General features: G+C 33.6%; 2 protein-coding genes across 10 annotated transcripts; both read left to right on the forward strand.

Moving 5' to 3' along the window:
• The first annotated feature begins 3,442 nt into the window (after window positions 1-3,442).
• On the forward strand, window positions 3,443-16,589 carry LOC147382725 (AP-2 complex subunit alpha-1-like). 9 transcript variants are annotated; one of them, XM_086428058.1, is made up of 11 exons: window positions 3,450-3,828; window positions 6,235-6,360; window positions 6,874-6,953; window positions 7,042-7,137; window positions 7,780-7,900; window positions 8,631-8,812; window positions 8,934-9,115; window positions 9,821-9,893; window positions 10,874-10,971; window positions 11,196-11,356; window positions 16,021-16,587. In XM_086428058.1, exons 9-11 carry the CDS (start codon window positions 10,916-10,918, stop codon window positions 16,359-16,361), a joined length of 558 nt encoding a protein of 185 aa, XP_086284184.1. In that variant the 5' UTR covers window positions 3,450-3,828; window positions 6,235-6,360; window positions 6,874-6,953; window positions 7,042-7,137; window positions 7,780-7,900; window positions 8,631-8,812; window positions 8,934-9,115; window positions 9,821-9,893; window positions 10,874-10,915; the 3' UTR covers window positions 16,362-16,587. The 9 variants fall into 9 exon arrangements, with proteins under 9 accessions (XP_086284189.1, XP_086284185.1, XP_086284186.1 ...); XM_086428057.1 differs by having other exon boundaries at window positions 3,454-3,828; window positions 8,675-8,812; XM_086428059.1 differs by having other exon boundaries at window positions 3,447-3,828; window positions 7,042-7,900; window positions 8,675-8,812; window positions 8,934-9,609; window positions 16,021-16,589.
• Window positions 16,590-19,046: 2,457 nt separating this feature from the next.
• LOC147382726 (uncharacterized) lies at window positions 19,047-20,381 on the forward strand. The gene is made up of 2 exons (XM_086429419.1): window positions 19,047-19,593; window positions 19,630-20,381. The coding sequence occupies exons 1-2, from the start codon at window positions 19,281-19,283 to the stop codon at window positions 20,181-20,183; spliced, it is 867 nt and encodes a 288-aa protein (XP_086285545.1). The 5' UTR covers window positions 19,047-19,280; the 3' UTR covers window positions 20,184-20,381.
• Window positions 20,382-22,923: the final 2,542 nt, after the last annotated feature.

Consider the following 22,923-nt stretch of genomic DNA (forward strand, 5'->3'; position numbering starts at 1 on the left):
ACAGCTCACAAAATAGCAACATATATATATTATTTTCATTTGAAAACAAAAGAGAAATTAACAATACAAGGTTGAGAATATATATCCAGTTTCCTACCATGCAAGTGTGGCCACCCGGCCTAAAATAAATAACATAACGGAAACGTAAACAGCGCCTCGCGCTAACAGAAAGGAAATAAATATGCAACCAATAATATTATCCCTGGATATCTGTTCACCAACCTACACACAACAAACAACGTAAAATGCAGACATCACCCCTCGGGTGTGACTCTGACATTTTACCGTTTCATACATTTTTTTCCCTCTTTCCGATTTTTTTATAATTTTCAATCTCTTCAATAAAACATCCATTTTCTGATATTCATCAACTCAAAATGAGTTCATTGAATATTAAATCACATTTTCCAACTATAGAATTTATTTCTATCAATAATATTGAAAAAGAATACAAATTTTATATCAAAACGGGGTCCGAACAGTGCACAAGACCCAATTTATGGAAATAACCGTTATAATACTCTACCCACGTATAATTTGTTAAAAATACAATTAAACATATCAAACATGCAATTTCTGGCGTGAATTTTGAAATAAACAAAGAATTCTATATTTCGGAAATACATCCAAATTTTTCCAATAAAATCCTAAATGCAATTTTCACAATCTATGATTACTAATAGAAATAAGAGTTCCTTACAATCTTCAGGCGAAACGATCGTAGCACGGGCGCGAAAATCGAGGCGATCAGCACGAAAATCGAGACGGATCGAACTTCGAAACGGCTGATTTTTGAAACTGGCCCAGTGGTTTCAAAGACCTCGATGTGCTCGTCTCTTCTCCCTTCTACGACGAAAGATGGTTTGACCCCGAAACTGATGAAAATCGAGGTCGAAGTTACGAAATCTTCGTATAAAAATACGGCTGATTTTTTATTATACGGGGTGAAAAAGACAAGAAAACGGAAAGAATTTGGGTGGGTTATGTAGAGAATGAGGCTGCGAACGTTTCTCCCTTCTGCGTCGGAAGACGGTTTGACCCCGAAACGGACGAAATTCGAGGTCAAAGTTTCGAAATTTTCGTATCCAAATACGGATGATTTTTGACGATATCGGGTAAAATAGAAAGTGAAACGAAGAAGGTTGGGTGGGTTTTGTAGATGTCGAGGCTGCGGATCTTTTTCTCTTCTACAGCGATCGTCGAAAGTGAACCGTTTGCGAGAGATCTAAAGTGAAAAATCGGAGGAAAAACAATTTAATTTTTTTTTTCCGTATATGTCTCGACTGTAATGACGCGTTGGGGGAAGATGAGTTATAAAAAAAAATTAAATTTTATTTATATAAAAGTTGGGACGAAATCGATATTTTGTCAATTGTTTCAACCGACGATAACTAGGCCATCTGGACTCCAAAACTGACAAATGAATACTCTATTTCGCCTAATTTTTCGTTCTTGATCTAATGGTACAGTCAATTTCTACAAATTATGTCTCCATCAAAAAATTACATTTTTGGCCTGAGGTGACCCCTAAACTTGATGTCGTTTTCGTTTTTGACGATAATTCGACTTCCTGATCTCCAAAAATGACAAATAAATAGTCCATGTTGAATAATTTTTCGTTATGAACCCAATGGTATAATTGAATTTTAAAAATTATTGCTCTAACAAAAAGTCACTGTTTTAACCTGGTCCGACCTGGTAATCGAGGATTTTGTAACTTTTATATTCGGACTCGCATTTGAGCGTGCTTACAGGCTAAACTATGTTTTTCGATCATTTTGAATCTAATAGTGAGGTCAGATTCCATTAAAAATGATCAGAAACATCCTAAAGTTTTACCCCTAAATCCCACTTTCAAGATTTTCTTAAAATTCCACTATTTATTTTTTTCCTCGAGATACGAAGTAAAAATTCGGGGTTTACATTTCATCTTTCCAAAAAACTATGTTATTTTTATTTTCAAAACAAAAAAATCTTAAAGCTCTTCAACCATTTTCTTAATGTAACTTAAATCCATCAACCTTTTCTCATGTCATCATTTTCTACCTTCCCTTAACCATAGTAACAAAAAACTAGGTCTTGTTTAAAACATGTTTTGTACCTCTACTAACTAAAAATATAAATAAAATAAAATTGAATTATTCAAAAAGACGTGTCTTACATTTTTAAGTACGTTCTTTTTTTTTTAAATATATGTTTTAGACACATTTTTTTTCAAAAGAAAAAAAAATAATAAGAACCCCCTTTTTTGGCCTATGATTAATTTATTTGGTCTTATGGTTGTTTGTGATTTAGTTCATAAATGTTGTTTATGTGGGATTTTATGATAGTATCTTGATGCTATTACCTTTTAAATTTTATCTAATATGTTCTTTTGCCCAAAAAAATATATCGGTGGTTAAATTTTTTTTTATCATAAAATGTAAATTTATTTATGGAAACATGTTGTCATGTATAGATACTTAATAATGTTTATTTTTCATAGACTAAATGTCTAATACATATGTGTGTGCTATATGTTTTCATAATTTTTTACCTATATTTTTATTTTATATAATTATCATTTTTTCATCCATTTTATTCCCGTTCTTTCCTTCTTTTTTTTCTTGATTTTCCCTTACCTTCTTAAATCCATATTGTGACTTGGTTACTAACCTTAGATTTTTCCGCCCCAATGCCTTTGTTTTACTGGTAAAAAAAAAAAATTTCTATCTTTTTTATGGGCTTGGAGGTTGAAGATTAGGGTTATAAGTTTTAACCAATTAAGAGTGTTAGGTGATTGGTTTTCAAAAGGAAAATCAAGGGGTTTCTTTTTGCTATGATTGAAGATGAGGGTATTTGGACCTTTATCTTTTAATCTATTAAGAAAATTGAGATCAAGAGAGGCATATCATCAGTTTCAAAACATAGGAGCCATAAAATATTCACCAAAAAGTGAAGGACCATTTCTAAATCACACTTCATCCTTACTATTATAAAGAGAGTAGGCGAAATAGAAGTGGTTTGGCACCAAAATTGAAATTCCAAAAATACCCCTACTTGAACATTTAAACTTCATATAATCCTTATAAGGATCATTTTGGTCAAAATCAAGAAAATTGCAATCCCAAGGTGTTAAAATCACATTGGTTGGCTTTTAAAATTATAAAAATATCAATTTTACTATGTAATATTCAAAATCACCCTTTAATTAAGATTTTAAATTACAAATAAACCCTTCAGATACAATTGTGTTTGCACATGCAACCTTAGTTTTAACGAAAAAAATCATTACAAATTTTTTGCATTGCAACCATCAACAAAACATAAGAAATGATTTCACAAAAGATTTTTTTATGGTTATCAAGCAATTGTAAATTTTCCATCATAAAACATTTGCAGTGAAAATCAATTGCAAATGCAAATGATTTGTAGGGTACCAAGCATGGGTCAATATGACGAGAAAAGTTTACACTCATGGACTAAGTTCTTTACTTCTACTCAACTAGCCTAATGTGAGAACCGTTGCCTACTTCTTATTAAAAACGGTGAAAGACCGTTTTACGCTCTTTCAACCTTAAAAAATCGTTTCTAGTTGCTGGTTTATATCGAAAAAATCGGGAGAAACCTTTTCAGTTTCTCAGTCTAACAGGAACGAATGTCCCATCTTCTTTCTCTCCCATCAGTTTCTCCCACGATTTCAATCCTATTCATCTTTGATTTCAAGAAGGTGAAACTCGTTTCGGAATGGTGAAGGTTGTTTCAACCTTGTTAGTTTTCGATTTCAAGAAGGTGAAACTTGTTTCAACCCTATTCGTCTTCAATTTCGAGAAGGAAGTTAGCAAACCTGTAAGATCTTAAACAAAAACCTAGAATCAACATTGGTTTTTCTTTGAGAATTTATGATTTCCTGTTCTGAATCGGTTTAATCAGGGTTTTGTTTTTCTTTCACAGTCTTCTCTTTTTGGGATTTTATTTTTTTATTTTCCTCATGATTTGTGACTAATGATATTTGCAATTCTAGAATTCTCAGAGTGGATTGAAATTGAGTATTTTTGTTAATTATCTTAAATTATATCCTGTAATTTCTAGTTTTTTTTGGTTGAATCTAATTTCTTTTAATAATTTATTTAGGATAATAGCTTGATTGATTACTCACTATTACTTGGATGTACTGATTTGCTATATCCTCTATGTTTTGGATTATCTGATTTAGTTCTTGGAGTGAACTTTTGGTTTTTGATCCTTTTAATCCAAAGTTATGCAACATCTGGGAACTTTAATTTATGTTTTATTTATTTGGCTTGATACAGTAAATTCTCACAGAACTGTTCTTGGAGCTAAAATTATAAATATATCTTTTGCTTCTCCGTCTGGATGAGTTTTCATGTTTCAAATGTAATGTTCTAATGTTTGTAATTCATGTGGAATTTGAATGTTGCGGACTTGTTTTATTACATTTATTGCTATACAAGAACTTTCTTGATTTAATTCATGTTAGAAGTTGTTCAATTCATTGGGAAACTTTGTCGTCTGTATATGTTTTGTATTTCAGAAACAATTACCCATTATTTCTAATATGCCCAAACTAATTAAATCAGACTTTCCCTATACCCTTTATTTCTATCCTTAAAAGATTTTCATACGAAGGGATGGTTTGCTATTTAGAGAAGAATACTAAAAAGATTTTCAGATCATGATAGGTTATTTGTTCATGATGCAGAATTTGAAGTAGGAAAAGCTTTTCAAGTCCTAATTTTAGTTGAATAAGACCAGGGTATATATTATACTGCTAAATTTTCCACTGCAATCAAGTTTGTAGATTGTGATCAGAATGCTAGCACTTTCACATTTTTTATAGGTGAAAGGATTGGTTGGTTGGTTTAGAGGGGTGTTTGTCTTGTTTAGATGGAGGAGACGGATGTTTACAAATCATAATTTAACAAGTTGGCAAAGCTTTTACTTGTTAATTTCTATGCAAAAAAGAAAAAGAAAATCTATAAAATAACTGACTAATTTTAGCTTTCTTACTTTTGGATGCAGTTCCTACAAGATATATGCTAGTTTTAGGTTCAATAATTTTGTAGTACGTTTCTTTACATATGAAGAAGGATCCTTATCTCGTGGCTTCAACTTTGAATGGTTAAAATTTGTGTCATGCCACAATCTGGTTTATGATGTTTTGTAACCGATCTATCATGGGTCTATCATATTTTGGTGCTACATTTGAGGTATTACTGACACCTAAGTTATCTGGCACAATCTCATGTAATATTTAATGGGGTACTAGGATAAAGGAGAGATGACTAGATTAGTCTAGTCGTGGTTCCTTTATGAATGATTTAGATTACTCAATATGTAGATAGTCTCATTTGGTGGTTAACAATCTTTAAGTTTTTACGTGATCAAATTAGGTAGTGGTGGCCATAGAGTTGGTACAACACCTAAGCCAGATCACAGTATGAAAGTCAGTCCTATTGTCAGTCACTTTCATTGTTCACCGTTCACTTGAATTGAGTAACGCAATTTAACCACTTAAGTTTTTAAAGTAAGTTTATCGTTCTCGTCGCTTCTAGCTATATACTTGTTTTCCAGCATATGAATCATTGTGTGAATGTGTACTTTTTAAAGGTCATCTATAAAATCCAAGCATATGAATTACTTTAATACTGTATTTAAAACTTTTATATTGAAGGTTTACTGATTACTTGAACTTCAGGCTTCGATTCATAGCTCAGTTTTTTGATATATTGCAATGCAACTCTGATGTCTTGAGTATCAATTCCAGTTTACCTTTGAAAAAATATCCTTGAACTTCCACAATTTTCATTTACATTGTTATTAGGTTTTTCAAGTGACTAATTCGCAGGTTTGAAGTGACAATCTCAAAGGTTTGAAGTGGCTATCTCACAGTTCGCTAATTTTTAGCGAGATTGTCACTTGAATTTCGTTATATTTAGCTTACGAAATAGTAATTTACTCTAGCTATAACATATGAAGTATGAATGTCCCTTTTTAACTTAATCTTCTTTCCTATGAGCATCACTGGTTGCTAGTTTCTTAGTTCACACTTTTAAGACAATGCAACGGCCTTTTCTTTTCTTAGAAGTGAGATCAAGACCAATTAATGAGGAATCATCTGGTTTTTGCTTATGCATAGCCATCTTATCTGTTGGTTTTTTTCTTTTTTTATCTGTTGGTTCATTATGTTGTAAGACAGTGATGCAGTAGCTTATTGTTTTAATATAGCTGCAGGTTGGGTACATAGATACATCTTGGTTGCTCAATGAGAACCATGACTTTCTTAGATTGGCCATAAACATTGTGCACAACAATATTATTGAGCGCAATGAGACGTTACAATGCTTGGTATTGACCATCGTATGCATTAGCTATTTATAACTAGTTTATATTTGTCAACCATTAATTATTAATTACCATTTTCTTTTGTAGTGGTGATCTTGATGAAAATGATCTTCTATCTGTATGTTCATTTATGGATTTACTTCAATGATAGGGAAGAGTAAGCAAGGGTGCTGCATTTTGTGTTAGAGTTGGCTTGAATTGGCTCGGTTGTTAAACTAAGATAGATTAAACCCTGCTTTTAGACCATATATGTTGCTAACCAAATAGATATCAAGTGTCATATTATGTGATTTTATTTCTAGAAACCGAGCCTCATTATATAAAAGTTCTCCATGGAAAATGTTATGTTCTAAAATATTTCTAAGCTTTCATCCATGCCAAAGTTGAGGATATTTTCTAAATTAAGCCAACTGTGTTCTGGGTTCTATGCATTTAGCAAGTTCCCACTTTGTGGCTAGTAACTTATATTTGCATAATGACAGAAATGTGATCGTTGCCAATTTAGTGTGTATTGTCACTCATTTACAGATGTGGACCATGCGTGACAGGGATCTTTCTTATAACAATCTTTGTGGTTCCATTCCGAAAATATCTACAAGAACTTTCAAGTAAGCCACGCTCTCTCAATCTTGTAGCACTCATATGTCTTTGAAGTTATGGTTGGTTATTGACGACTCTCTTTTCTATCTTTATCAGAATTATTGGAAACCCTTTAATTTGTGGGCCAAATTCAGATGAAAGCTGTTCCACCGTGTCTTGAGTCGCTATCCTTCCCACCATACACTTTAAGTGGTGATTTCACATAGTTATAAATTTGCTTTATAGTAAACTTTCCAGACCACTTTGATAACTTGTCTTGGGTGATTATTCTAAGCTATGGATACCTTCTGTCTCACACGTCACTCACAACCAAATGGCAAGAAAAGCCACTGAGCTATTGCATTTGCTTCGAGTCTTGCATCTGTTTCTTTTATTCTGATTGTTGTTGGGTTGTTTCTTTGGTGGAGATATAGACACAACCAAAAGATTTTCTTCGACAAGACCCATAAATAATTATCAACATTTCCAATTAAATAGACATCTGTTTTTTTATTTTGTTTTCAAAGAATAGAACTAGTACTACATCATAGCTATCATTCACCTCTCTATCAATCATCAAATGCAATGTGAATAAAATGTGTATTGTAACAGGAAAAATCAGTAAAGAACATGAATATAGAGGGAGACCTTGAAATTGATCATTGTTTACTATTTTGTGATTTTTTGCTAATGGGACCCGTCAAGCATAGATCATCACAAAGCTGATTGAGATTATTTCTGGAGCATCTACCCTTACTAGCTAATTACACTTATGATGCACCCACCTGACAATGATATGAGAATAAAATTGTTGTGGGAGCTTTTGGAATCTGATAGTATTTATCTATAATTCAGGTATTGGCTCTATGCCGCTGTCAAACTTAAGTGTTTGCTTGTGACAAATGATGAAATGCGAGATCGCATTTTTGAACTCTTAGGCAGCAAATTCTTTCTCAAGTGGAAAGAGCGACATCAAGTATGTACTATTTAAAACCTTACTTTGGTATGTTCATGGTTTAGTAGGAGTTGCACATCCATTCATTTGAATTGTTGCAGTTTTCAATTCTCTCTCTTAATGTCAGTATGTTATAATGCTTTAGCCTATGGTTACTATGGTTAATAGGCATGTTGAGTCATGACTTTTTTGCATATCGTGATGAAGTCTTTTGGAACTATTCATGTCATTGAGGAATCGTGGACCATCAATTTTTTATTATTAATTTGTAAACCACTTTTGATGGAGGTGATCAACCTCACAAAAAATCAGCCCCATTCGGAAACTTCTAACCCATAATGGACAAAATGTTGCTATTGTTATCTTCTTTATCGAGTGATGATGACAAGGGAGTTGAGAAAACTTGAAACTTGAATCGGATAAGATCGACAAACATAAGAACAGTTTCTGAATTTCCTTCCTGTAAGACAACAGTTTCTGAATTTCCTTCCTGTAAGACAAGTAAACAAAGGGGGTTAAAACTTTGTTCACAAATATGTATGTATTATTAAGTGTATAAAAGGTTGATTACTGACTTGCTTATTCATTGCTCTTGGGGGAATTGAGAATAGGTCAATGTTTCATGATAGGTAAATTATTTCAGTGTAAATTCTGTTATACTGAATATAGATTTGTTTATTTTACCCTACAATGGTAGAAAAGAAGCAGCATGCTATGACCCACAATGTTTAACTATTTTGATAATTACTAGGTCGTGATGCTGATAGCTGTGTATGCTGATTGGGGTTTTGCAAGGATTAAGGGCATTGGTTGGGGGGGATTGGAGTCATCTGGCTTTACAGTATTGTAACCTATATTCCACTTGACTTGTTCAAATTCTTAACCTGATACATCCTAAGTGGAAAAGCTTGGGATAACTTCCTAGAAAAGAAGGTATCTTTCTGCTTTCATTTCCCTTATGAAAAGTGCTTTGTTTTTAGACATTGTGTTTGTAAACTTGAAGTATGAGTGGGGCTTTTGTCTAATAATTGTATTGTTTTATTTATGAAAACAGATTGCCTTCACCACCAAGAAAGATTATGGGAAAGAGGAAAGAGAAGCTCTGAGGGCCCTTGCACAAAGGACTCTACATGGTCTTCAACTACCGGAAACCACTAACCTCTTCTCTGACAAGAACAATTATAGGGAGCTTTCTGAGATTCCTGAGCAAGCCAAGAGGCAAGTTGAGGTTGCAAGGTATGGATATTCACTTGTTCCTCTCGCCATATTTATTTGAAAACCGACTAGGCTACAATATTATCCAAAATCCCCCATTGTTTTGCTTTTCCTTAGATAACTCAAATGCAAATTGTGATGATACTTTGTTGCAATTCTTATTTATATGTTTGTATTTCCTTGAACGAGTCAAAATAATTAGCAACCCGCTTTAGCAGACTAACTTATTGCAATAATGCCATGATTTTGTTTTATTGAATTCAAAAATCCATTATATTCTAAAACACACAATAAGAAAAAGATCCCATGTGGATACTCTCTCTGTAATGTAGGACATGATTTCCTCTCAAGGCTGACAGAAGTTTGGTCTAGCATGACTATCGGCTTGAAATTATTATTTTCAGATCATTTAGTGCTCAGATCTATTCAAGTTCGACTCTAATTCTTTATTTTCAATTGTTTGGATATTGGAGAAGATATTATTTCCCATCTTTTGGGGCTTAATGACTCTTAAGGTAAGATACAAATTTCTTAATTTTGACTCATGGTAAGGTGTTACTTGATTATATAACGCTTATTATCATCGAAGTTTTTTTCTAAAGACTTTGGAAAACAGAATGCATACCTGCAGCACCATCTGCATCAATTGAAAGAGTATGTCAAGTTGGATTGTATTATTTGTTTTATGCCATAAATAGGGGTTTTCATTTCTTTAGGTTCTTGCAGGCTCTATGGTATAAATGTATGCGGTGAAGGAGGAGAATATGAAACACTAACACTTGATTGCCCTGTTTTTAAAGTAAGTTTATCGTGCTTGTCTCTTCCAGCTATATACTTTGTTTTCCAGCATATGAATCATTGTGTGAATGTGTACTTTTTAAAGGTCATCTATAAAATCCAAGCATATGAATTATTTTAATACTGTATTTAGAACTTTTATATTGAAGGTTTACTCATTACTTGAACTTCAGGCTTCGATTCATAGCTCAGTTTTTTGACATATTGCAATGCAACTCTGATGTCTTGAGTATCAACTTTTGACGAAATTTCGATTCCAGATCACTGTTCATTTTAATTCCCAAAGCGTGAACAACGATTTCACAGGTTTTTTAAGTGACTAACTCGTAGGTTAAAGTGACAATCTCAAAGGTTTCAAGTGGCTATCTCACAGGTTCACTACTTTTTAGCAAGATTGTCACTTGAAAAACCTGCCATCTCGTACATTATGTTTGGGGAATTAAAATGAACAGTTAGTCGAATTGGAATTTCGTTATATTTAGCTCACAAAAGAGTAATTTACTCTAAAATGTACATTATGACTGTGGATACTATACTGCTATGTTAATCTTACTTCCACATTATTCCTCTTTGCTGGAATTGGTTTCTTTTAGAGGAGAACAATGGATTTCATAGTTAAACTATTTAAAGTAATCTAAACCCTCCAACTACATTATTAAAGCATAGATATATGATTGTTCCCTTACATGTATGGTGGTTAATTGAAACTGAACACCAAATGGATACAGTGGAGCAATTTCCATCCATCTTCTCATAAATATTGTAGCATGTGGTATAAAGATCTAATTTGGCTACAACAGATTTCTGGAAGTGAGTTGCTGAGATTTATGCATGAGCAGAATTCTCGCCCACAAGAACCTTAGTCAAGAGATGAAGGAACTGGTTTTTGCAAATGTCAGCATCTCTTTTGTATCTTGGGACCTCTATTAGCTGTTTCCTGGTTTTTGCAACTAATTTGTATGTATTTGTGGTTCACAACAGGAGATTGAGAACGAGAAACTAAAGCTAGAACATGTTCAAATAATGGAGGTGAACAGTGGATTGCGTGTGCAAAATCAAAAGAACCAAGAGAATCCAAGGTACCCCGTACACACAGTATAAGAGCAGATTCCAAAGTACAAAAGTAACTATAACTTTGGTTATATTTTGCTTTGGGTTAAGGCAATTCAATATCCTATCATCAAAAGTAATTTCTTGTTAATTGTTCTAATGAAGCTACACTGCAGTCAGGACTCCCACCCATGCATAAAACTATTGTTTCAATGGGATTGCCTCTAATGGATTGTATATTTGTCCATTTCAGAATTATTCTTTGTGATTTGAGGGCAGACATGCCCAGGTTTCAACAAAGGATGAGCCTCATGCAGAGGATGTTGGAAGCGTGCATGGACATGCAACTGGAGTTACAACGTTCAGTTAGACAGGAAGTCTTGGCAACTTTAAATCGTTTAGCTGGTGGATCGGGTTTGTATAATTTTAATTAGTCATCCTTATAAATTCTTTAATTTGAGGAGCTTATTACACAAGATTATTTATTTTCCATGTTTAACTTAGGATGGATTTGTTGCTTTGCAAATAAAAGAAAATAGAAGAAAAGAAAAAAGAAAAAAAAAACCTAAGATGGATTTATGTTGTATGAGATTGACTTGTGAAGTTGGTGATTTGTTGCCAAGGGTGATGGGTGTGGAGTCATCAGATGATGGATCTAAATGGGATCATGTTAGATTTGCATAATTGTTTGATTTTACCATCTAAAACTAGATAATTTTACAGCAGGTGGTTCCGAAAATTGTTAGATTTATGAAAGTTGAAGATGAGGGACATTTGGGTCTTTTCATGTTGTTAGTTGGGGTCTAGGTCATCTATGTCAAAACATAGGGGTATCTCCAATATTTAACAACATGTGAGGGGGGCAGGTGTAAAATAAATAAATAAAAAAGAAAAGAAAAATACCCTATAGCGACGGTCGACGACCATCGCTATATCCCTATTTTTCTATAATTTTTTCCGATTGTCAAAGACAGTCGTTTTTTTCCGACTTTTTTGATCTATTGTTTTTAAAAGACCACTCCTTTTAAAACGACTCTTTTTCCAACTGTAAGGGCAGTCTTTTTGGCGCATTATGACGTAGTGCCATCGTTATAATTGGAACTCTAAAGTTATTTTGGGTCTTTAGTGTTACATTTTATCTGGACATATTATTGCATTTCACAGTAGTTTACTTTCTTCCTTGTTATTTTTATTGCCCAACCCAATCTATTTATCTAATCTATCTTATACTAGTCTCAACTCTGTCAATGGGCAGTTTTGAAGCTTGCGCTACATATAATCAGAGGTGCGCCATTAATTGCCACCTTTGATGTTCTTGGAGAAGGGAAGATTGATGTGTTTTTCCACTGTAACTTTGTGTGTATTTCAAATCAGCAAGATCAATATTTCTTATTGTTAGTTGCTTATTTTTTTATTCATTCCCAAATTATTATCTTGGATTACATTTTAGGGATGTTTTCGAACCAACCAAATTTTGGATCTGTTTATACGAGGATTGGACAAGAGATTAGCAGGTTAGAAATCTTGTATCAAGGTGTACAAATGTTAACATGTGTTTATAACAACTCTTCTACCTCATAATTTAATAATTTGTGGTACATGAAGAAAACTTTGAAGTAGATAGCTACCAAAATTACTATGTACATTGTCCACATTCTTAATGTTAATTTACATTAGAAAGAAAAAATAGTGAAATATTGTTTCAACCTTTCTAATCCCTTGATTCTAGTCTATCCTTTGCTTGTTTTAAATCGTTGTTATCTTCCTTGGTTTTCGATATTGGATAATGAATTTGCATGGCTCATTTATAATTTTTGATATATCATAACTACTAGGATGATATGTTTGTATTAGCTAAATTTTGTCTAAACTTCACCTGCTTTGTGTAGTCATGGCTGGATTACATTTTGATACTTGTCAGTATGATTCCAAGATGAGGGAATTGTGAGTTCTTTTGCATTGATTTATTCTTTCTCCATTTTCTATTGAAGCATTGACTATGTTTGGGTACTATATCCTATTTTACATGTTTGGTTCTACGATCTTATATTCTAGTTCTTGAGGCCCAAAATAAAATGATTGAATTAGTGGTGATTTCAGAGAAAAAAAATTGTGTAAATGACACAATTTTTCTACAATCCCCATACATTAAAGAAAAGGCCTTAAAACTACAAAAAGCTAAAACTTTAAAAAGAACTCTAGATATCTAAGTGATTTATGTTAGGCATTGTGAGCCCAGAAACCCAATAAAAAGATTGGCCTTTCATTGGACCCCCAAATTCATTAAATCAAAAAAAAAAATTGCCCAACAACTAAATAGTTTGGTGATGAACTCCATTCCCAAGAAGACAGATAGAACAACTAATGTCCCTAAAAATTGGGGCGGGACATATTTTCATCAATAAAGTCCATTAATTTTGATGGATATTTGCTGTACCTTCCTTGACCTCCTCAGTCTTCTCCAGTAAAACTAATGAAAATGATCTAAATGCTCTCATCTTCAAACTCAAGCAAAAAAATCAATGATTTTTCTCTTAAAAAATCTTATCTTCAACCTCAATAGTAAATTATTTCTAATATATTTAACCCCATCTTCAATCCAACATTTTGAACCTTACTTTACTCCTGCGAATTTAATTGGTTAATTCTAAGGTGGGTGATAAGCAATATTCATGTCAAGTCTATGTCTATCTTCTCAGGTAAAATCCTAATTTTCTATCCAAAATTTCATCGTTTTCTATTTCCCAAAAAATCCTATCTTGTTTTTGAGGTTTGAAGGTTGAAGTAGATAAATCTTAAGGTTGAAGATATGAGTAAAATATTTTACTCATGAGCTTGAAGATGATTGATTTTGAGAAGAAAAATGAAGGGGCTTTTTACTCAAGATTGAAGATTAGAGCTCTTAACAAATTTGGGATGAAAAGTGATGGTTTTTGGGCTTAAAAAATAAAATTTTGCCATAATATTTCAATATCCCAGGGAAGATGCCCAATTAACCCTCAATCAAGTTGATTTAGATGTGCAATGCACAAAGCATGGACAAAAGACATACATGAGTTTCGTGCCACACGAGTGACCCCATGACATTTTGGTGAGCTGAAATCATAGGTTTAAATCGCTATAATCATCAATTTAAGTTGATTTGTTTGTCTAAACGGTATTATTAGTGGCATCTTCAAGTGCTTGGTAATAACTACACCTGGTGTCAGTTTCCTACCACATTGACATGGAAAGAACTTCTATCCACACTTGGATTGTGATCAATCGGTTGGTTAGACTAGATCTCTCCAAGAACATCTGTTTTACATAAAATAAAAGAGTAATTTAGACATATAGATGAATATTTGAGATATCGATGCGTTTTCAAACTAATGGCAAGCAGAAAAACAAAGCAACTTATAATTTTTGGGATAAATTCCTAAGGATACTCTTAAGGGGGGATTCAAACTCAAGGTCTTGATCGTCTCATCAATCTTGGGGGTTAGGCAGTCAGTTATTGTAAGTCTTTTGTAAACTGACTTTGTTGGACACCGTACTGATGTTGCAGTGTGCGGAAAACCTTCATTGTATCTCGAGGAAAAATCAATGGTTTTCTGCACATTACCATGTCAGCACAGTGTCGAACAAAATCAGTTCAGCATTTTTCTTTTGGTAAACAAGACCCTGAAGATTTGACCCAATTTACAATGTGAAAAAAACCCAAATTTGATGGACTAAGAGGTTGAATTGGCGTCAAATTTTTCATTGTCAAATATTTTTTTTCGACGGGCCGAAACTGTCAAATTAACGAAGGATGAGAGAAATTCAACAGCTCTAAGCCGTCCAATTTAGGAATATCAAGAATTTCGACCATCCTAAGCTGTCAAAATTTCCAGTTTTCACTTAGTGATTGGATAGACAGACAAAAAACAGCCCAATTTCTAAGGATTTAGCTTAGCCTGATTAACTAAATTTCAAATCTTACTAAGCATCGTTGGACCCACATGGATTGTCACGTTGGCCAACTGTTGATAGACCAAACATTAATGGGTTGATGGGCTCAAAAGAGTTTCATGTGGCAAACTGGAAAGGAGGTGTTAAACAAGTCGACAGATTTAAATGAAGGTGCATGTAATTTCTTCTATTGTATCGTTTGGTTTCTTTAATAGTAGTCAAATTAGACAATTTGGATGCATAAAAGGAGTTAGATATTTGATGTGTTCTACTTGATAAACCAAATTGGTCACAGAGAAGAAAATTCTATATTGTGATCAATGCGAGTGTAAATATGAGTATAGTACTCATCTATATGTAGTAGCTAAATTATTTAAGAATTGAAATTTCAATAAGGTTATTTGTCAATTTATTCCCAATTCTTTCTGATCTCATCCTCAATATTTTCTAATTACATTTTTAAGCCTTATATAAGTGGTTTCTAATCATACTTGTTACCAAATCCAACTGGTTTTGATAATAAACTTGGTCTGGTTCAAATCAAATAAATTTTTTTATAAAGAATCTCCAGTTCTTTCTGAAGAATATTTGAAAGAAGCATCTGATCATATTTTCTCCTCTAAACTTGGTTTGGTTGTCTCATCCAGTACATTTCTGCCCCGCACTGTCAAAAGTTGTAAAAACGATGAAAAAGGGAGAAAAAGTCATCCTAACGGTGAAGACACAATGTAGGTTTATTTTTCCATGGTTGGTTTGCTTCATTTGGTTGAGGATATGGTGAAAGAATATAAATATAAACTTTTTGTATTTTACCCATTCAAGAGAAAGAGTCATGGGATATCAAGTAGCGGGGGTGAGTTGATTTCTTTTAAATTTCACAACTCCATGCACACACCAGAGAAGACAGAAAGGAGAGTTGTTTGATATTCTATTGCCACACCAATTTTTACTAAGAGCAAACCCCATCAAAATGCTAACCAATCATTTTAGAGTTAATACTACTAATAGAGATGGCTCTATTTTTCCACTACAGTAGTGTATGTATCTGTCTTTCTCAATGTCTTCTATTTTGGATTGTTTTGATGCTAAAGTTGATAATTCCCTCATCTAATGATAGTCTTATTCTTTCATCTTCATTGGAGCAGGTTATGATGGTCGACCCATTGATGGGAAAGGTATCGTGAGAAGAGTGATCAATAGAATTCATGAAATATATGATACTGAGCTTGTTGGAAAGGACTTTGCGTATGGTGGAGAAAAAAGCTTATGTACTATTGGTCATCTCCAGCAAAACAAGTTCAAGTTCTCTGTTGTGCTTGAAGATATCGTATCGAACATGTACACATGTGTGGCTCATAGTTTGGATTTTACTCAAGGTTTCATGATATTAAATGTTCTGGATGATTTTGTACATAGGAATGCTAGAAATGGCTGCCTTGGTGGTCAGGGGCGGAGCCAGGATTTTACACATGTGGGGGCAACCTAAGAGTGGAAATTTTTTTGTGAGGGCAACAAAGATTGTAATTTTTTTTGTGGGAGCAACATAACAATGGAAATTTTTTTGAGGCGGCAATTAAGAGTGTAAAATAAATTGCGAGGGCAATAGCACTAGATTTCTTTATTCACGACTATTATCTGTCGCAATAGCTCATTACTCCGTAGAAGGTTTGAAAATTCTTATGGGGGCAATTGCCCCCACTGTAAATCTGCCCTTGTTGGTGGTAGTGGATCTCCAAATGAGGGACGATTACGATTTGTTTGTAATGTTTTACAACATTTTGTAATTTTGATGGTGAAGTATTTGGTAATTTTGTAAATCATGACTCATTGTAACTCTTTTTGTGTATAAATAAATGTAATAGAGAACCTTAATGTTCTCTATTTAGGTCTATTTTGACTGCATGTAATAGGTGCGTAGAAAAAAAATTAAAAAATAAAAATTAATTTTTTTTTACAGTTTAGATATCGGTTTATGACCACTTTAGATATCAGTTTGTAACTGATGTCTAAAGTCTCAAACTTAGGACATCAGTCTTATAGACATCGAATTTTAAAGCGATGTTTAAGGTGTTTTTTTTGTTAGTGCTTTCAAACTTGGAAAGGTTTTAAGCCGTTCCAAACGCTGAGTTTTGGAATGGTTTTTAGTCGTTCCAAATCCTGAGATCTAGAATGGCTTGCAACCGTTTAATTTCATTAACGACGCCTCGATCAGAAATGGTTCATCAACCATTCAAAGTGTCTTAGGAAAGGTTATAAACCGTTCCTAATGTCCAATTTTGTTGTAGTGATGGTTTTAAATTTTGTTTTGATGTCTTATCTACCGATTTGTTCGAGTCATCTCATTCCACAATGGACGAAATTTTGAGGAATACATCAGGTTTGAGATGACTTGTCTATTCATCTCATTGGTGGATGATACCGAAACGAATTGGACGAATCGTCTCGGTCTCGAACGAGATTTTAAACTTGATACCATCTGCCTACCTAATGTAACCCTTCTTTAATTACTCGGGCTCAACCAATAATATATATTAAAATAATAATAAGATGACTCAAAGGCACCAACACAGAATATGAACAAAACCATAGATTATTTCCCTTACGTATCTCGAGGAAACCTATGATTTTGTGCACATGCCATAGCAGTTAAGTTTTTTTTTTTTTTTTTTTGAGATAGTTTATCACAACTCTTTTCCCTTGTGTATCTTACGCACAAAAGTCTATGGTTTTATGCACATTCCACGTTAGTTGAACGACTTTTTTTAGTCAGTTTAGCATAATTCTCTGTTATTAATGTATAAAATAAAAGGGATCAACTAGTTGCACACCACCCACTACCAATTGCACTTAAAATTTCCATTTGCTTTCCTTTTGGACTAGACTCAAGATCTAATATGATGTCCCATCTTATAAAATAGGTTACGTGTGTACGTGTCACACTTTAGTTGGTGTTTAAAATACCTTATACTCCAAATCAAGTGTTCACGCAGTCCAATGTGTTTATTTCCTAATCAAATTGTGCCACGTAGAAAATCGGAATCAAACCAAACATGATCGGTTCTACAAATTTGGAACAGAATCAATCCAATTACCCTATCGAACCGAACCAATCCAACCCAACCTTGGTTCGGAGCGGTACTCTGTTCTCATACTTATTATTTTTAATAGTAAAATTAAAATAGTTAAAATTTAAAACTAAGCAAAATAAATATTAAACGAGCATCAACATACTTATTATTTCAACATAAACAACGCATCACGCATAACACATTAAAAATAAAAATCGTAAAAAAATTGTAAAATAAAACAAGAAAACCAATATATTATAATAAATATAAAAATTGGTTTGGTTCTCAGATTGGTATGAATCTATTATACCCCTAATCGGGAACCAAACAAAATCAATCAATTTTTTTTTTTCTTTTTAACAATCCATACCCAAACCAAATCATGCTCAATCAGAACCAATCCAATCCAAAATTCTTTGGATTGGTTCAGTTATCTGATTTACCCGATTCAGAGTGCACCCCTACACCGTATGGGATCTCGACTCTTTGGATTATTGCACTCAAAATTAAAATGAAAATATTGCACTCCATTTTTTTTTTTCCTTCTTTTTCAATCCTGCTCACTTAAATTATTGTTAGTTCAATATTTTTTTTTTGTAAGAAATACTCAATCACATGACAAGCATGTTTACAATTTACATAGAAGACAAAGTCACAAGAAGGTGAATAACCCAAAATTTTAATTTTACCAATAATAGTGCAACTAGTAGGTTACAATAGAGATTATAAAAACTAAAAAATAAAAGTTTCTTTTCAAAGTTGGTGTGCAACTAGTCCGTTCCAAAATAAAATTAGTTTTAATATTTGTTTAGCTCGAATTTGGTATTTGCTAAATTGACTAGGGTTAGTAAATGGATTCTGGGAAATTCATGCTAAATGAGTCGACTCGGTCATGTTTTGAGGTGTTTTAAAACTACGCGCATTTCTAGTTGTGAGTTGTGACATTTATGGGAGCACAGAGAGCATTGAATGAGAGCACGTCAATTGGTTAGAGAGGAAGCTTCAACACCACTGTTGTTGTCATCTGCCAACTGGATCCATTTGATTCTGTATTTAATGGATAGAGTTCAAGAACTCTTTAGTCAAAACAGTACTAGCACACAACAAACACACACAATGCACTCTTGATAGTTTGATTGATGGGCAGTTGAGAATTAAATTCGGGCCATTAACAGATGAGATCAAATTCATTTTATGCTTGTAGTCGGTGAGAGGAATTGTGTAATAAAAGCTATTATTCTTCTCCTATAAATACCTTACACCACCATTGTTGTGGTTCATATATCCTTAAACAAAACGCTCAACTTCTTCAACTCTGTTTTCTTGTTTTAGGTAAGATGAGTTTTGGTCGTTGTGTTGCTGTTTTTGTTCTTGTAGTTTTTCTTGTGAACGACATTGTTGTTGGTAATGATGTTAAGGGTAGTGTTAGTGATGATAAGCACTATTTTGGACGTCGTGGTGGTTTAGGGAATGGAATTTATCGACACCGTAGGTTTGGTAAGAGTGGAGGTTTAGGGGGAGGACTTGGTGGTGGTGCAGGAGGTGGTCTAGGAGGAGGAGGAGGCCTTGGTGGTGGTGCAGGCGGAGGAGGAGGCTTGGGTGGAGGTGCAGGAGCAGGAGGTGGACTTGGTGGAGGTGCAGGAGGAGGAGGTGGACTTGGTGGTGGCGCAGGAGGAGGTGCAGGAGGTGGACTTGGAGGTGGTGCAGGAGGAGGAGGAGGACTTGGTGGTGGTGCAGGAGGTGGACTTGGAGGCGGTGCAGGTGGAGGAGGAGGCCTAGGTGGTGGTGCAGGAGGTGGAGGTGGACTTGGTGGTGGTGCAGGAGGAGGTGGAGGCTTAGGTGGAGGTGCAGGAGGTGGACTTGGTGGTGGTGCAGGAGGAGGTGGAGGCTTAGGTGGTGGTGCAGGAGGTGGACTTGGTGGAGGTGCAGGTGGCGGAGGTGGACTTGGTGGTGGAGCAGGTGGGGGACTTGGTGGTGGTGCAGGAGGAGGAGGTGGACTAGGTGGTGGTGCAGGTGGGGGACTTGGTGGTGGAGCAGGTGGGGGACTTGGAGGTGGAGCTGGTGGTGGTGCTGGAGGCGGTTTTGGTGCTGGTGGTGGAGCTGGTGGAGGGCTTGGTGGAGCTGGAGGTGGAGGTGGTTTTGGTGGTGGTGGTGGAGGAGGTTTGGGTAGTGGAGGAGGCTTTGGAGCTGGAGGTGGTTTTGGTGCTGGAGGTGGTTTTGGTGCTGGTGGTCGTCACTAAAAAGCAAGAAAAACCCAGTCACTAAAGTTTACCTAAAATTATGAATAATTCATTCTATCAAAATGTGTCTGTGTTTTTATTTTTATATCAAAAAAATAAATAAAAATGTGCGTTTTTTGTATTTTTTTTTCTTTTTTCTTTTTGTTGATTGGACAAAGTATTTTATGTTATTTAATGTAATGGTGATTTATTTTTGCATGAGAAAGTACGTAAACTGTGACAACTCTTTCTTAGTAATGCATCATAAATATCACGACCCTTTTTCATCCTATTTGAATTAATTCTATTTTAAAACGTGTTTCAGAAAAGTAATAGCTGTAGCTGATTGGTTGAGGTATTGAATGCTAATGTTGACAATCGTACAATATCATTTAATCTCTCTCACATCTAAAATACAATATGAGCCAAGTCGTTGAAGGACAAACCTACCCCCACCTGTCTCAGGACCCTACCATACTACTGCTGGGACCCAGTCAGTGGCTCTCATTGCTGACCATTGGATTAAAAAAAATCAATCAATCGTATGTAACAATTTATGATGCATTGTTCTTTATAATATGCTCTTTTGCATATGTAACAATTCATTATTCTTTATAATAAAAAAAATTGTGATATGGTTACAACTACCTTAAGAAATATCTACATCATAAATTTATAATCCCATTATATAAAGAATAATGATGAATGCAAGCAATTTTGCTATGTGATTGACGTGATAAGAACACAGAATCACACATCTTTTTCTTGTGTATCCTGATGAAAAAGATCTATGACTTCGTGCTTACTACATTATCTATATACTAGATCGCATGCATTCATCATGACTCTTATATAAAATCACACGATGAGTAAAATTATTTTATTTTATTTTTAATGTGGAAAGTATGGTTAGCAAATTGTTGAAACACTGATCTCCACAAACTGAGAGTCAAACTTTTTTTTTAAAAGCACTAAGGGTGATTTAGACATACATCTACTTTTTGGTGAATATTGGAAATAGCCCCTAGATTTTGAAATTGATGACAAACCCTCTTGATTGACTTGTTGGAAAATACTCAAATGTCCTCAAATTCAACCCCTACCCAAAAGCAGATTTAGACATGCACCTACTTTTTGGTGAATATTGGAAATAGCCCCTAGATTTTGAAATTGATGACAAACCTCTCTTGACCACAGTCCTCTTGATTGACTTGTTGAAAAATACTCAAATGTCCTCAAATTCAACCCCTACCCAAAAGCCCTGCTTCTCTTTTCATAACTAATCAGCCTCCCCTGCTCTGAATGGTATTTTTAACCCCCAATTCAACATAAAGATTTTATCCAGATGAAGTGTAAAATAATGGAAAAAACTAAGATTTTCTACAATGGGTTAAAGCAAGTGAAAAACAATGAATCAAAAACAAGGTTGAATAGATTAAGGTTACTAAAAAACTAAGATCAACTCCAACCGGTCTCTATATCTTTATATTTAGAGAGAAAGAGATCTTTGAACCCAACTCCAACCGGTCTCTTAATTTCTGACATACCCTCTAAATCAGTATTCACATATCTAGAATTGGAGATGAACCAAAAAAAAAAAAAATAGAGATAGTCTCTATTTCACTATTTTATCTTGAACAAAATAGTAATTGTGTTCCCATCATTTTACATAAATACCATTCTTAATTCCCTTTTTCAGTAAAATTATATTTAAATATAATTTTTATCCCTTATTTATTTTTAATTATTATTATTCAACATTTTTTATTCTTTTAATTAAATATTTATAAAAATATTTTAAAACTCAGATTTAAACAATTGTTCGACTAAATTCTACAAAAATTTGTAATATAAAATAAGTTTGATCGTGAATATTCAATTTTTTTTTTTTTAATATTTAAATTGGGGTGTAACAAATAAAGTTTGGTTGCCAATGACAAGTTTATTATTTTTTATTATGTGAATAGTGAATTAGATACATGAATAGTGATTTAGAAGTTGGAATCCGTTGGAGTTCGTTTAGGTTAGAGAATCACCTCTATAATTAGAGAATATGCCAAAATAGAGACAAGATAAAGAGACCCATAAGAGCAACTCCAACCGGGCTCTATATCTTTATATTTAAATATAGAGATCTCCAAACCTAGTTCTAACCAGTCTCTAAATTTCTGTCAAACCCTATAAATCACTATTTACATCTCTAGATTTTAAGATCAAGACAAAATAAATAGAGATGATCTCTATTTCATTATTTATCTCATACAAATACCAATTGTGTCCCCATCATTTTACATAAATGTCATTCTTGAATTCCCTTTCTTACTAAAAATATGTTTTAAATATAATTTATGTCCCTTATTTATGTGCACTTATTATTATTATTCAATATTTAAAATTATTTTTATTAAATATTTATAAAAATATCTTAAAACAAGACTTAATGAATTGTTCAATCAAATTCAACAAAAAATTGTAATAAAAAATAAGTTTGATCATGAATGTTCAGTTTTTTTTTTGTAATTTTCTTTCTTTTTTTATTGATAAATTCTTCATTGACAAAATTTTGTAATAAAAAATAAGTTTGATCATAAATTTTGTATTGTAAGTTTGGTTCAAAGTTATTTTTTCACCAGGACAAAGCATTATAACTCATTCAAACGACTTCAAATGTTGTTTCCTAGTGATTAGAATCATAAAAAATACTAAATTCAACGAATAGAAATCTAAACAAAAATAATAATAATTTCTAATTATTTTCATT

This window comes from Akebia trifoliata, chromosome 16 (assembly GCF_017979445.1).
Source record: "Akebia trifoliata isolate Shusen 1 chromosome 16, ASM1797944v1, whole genome shotgun sequence".
Taxonomy (NCBI): Eukaryota; Viridiplantae; Streptophyta; class Magnoliopsida; order Ranunculales; family Lardizabalaceae; genus Akebia; species Akebia trifoliata.

Coding starts and splice junctions, on each gene's coding strand:
- LOC147382725 (XM_086428059.1), top strand. CDS start 10,916: ATGGAGGTGAACAGTGGATTGCGTGTGCAAAATCAAAAGAACCAAGAG. Junction 10,972..11,195: donor AAGAACCAAGAGAATCCAAG/GTACCCCGTACA, acceptor TGTCCATTTCAG/AATTATTCTTTGTGATTTGA. Junction 11,357..16,020: donor TCGTTTAGCTGGTGGATCGG/GTTTGTATAATT, acceptor TCATTGGAGCAG/GTTATGATGGTCGACCCATT.
- LOC147382726 (XM_086429419.1), top strand. CDS start 19,281: ATGAGTTTTGGTCGTTGTGTTGCTGTTTTTGTTCTTGTAGTTTTTCTT. Junction 19,594..19,629: donor TGGAGGTGCAGGAGGAGGAG/GTGGACTTGGTG, acceptor GAGGTGCAGGAG/GTGGACTTGGAGGTGGTGCA.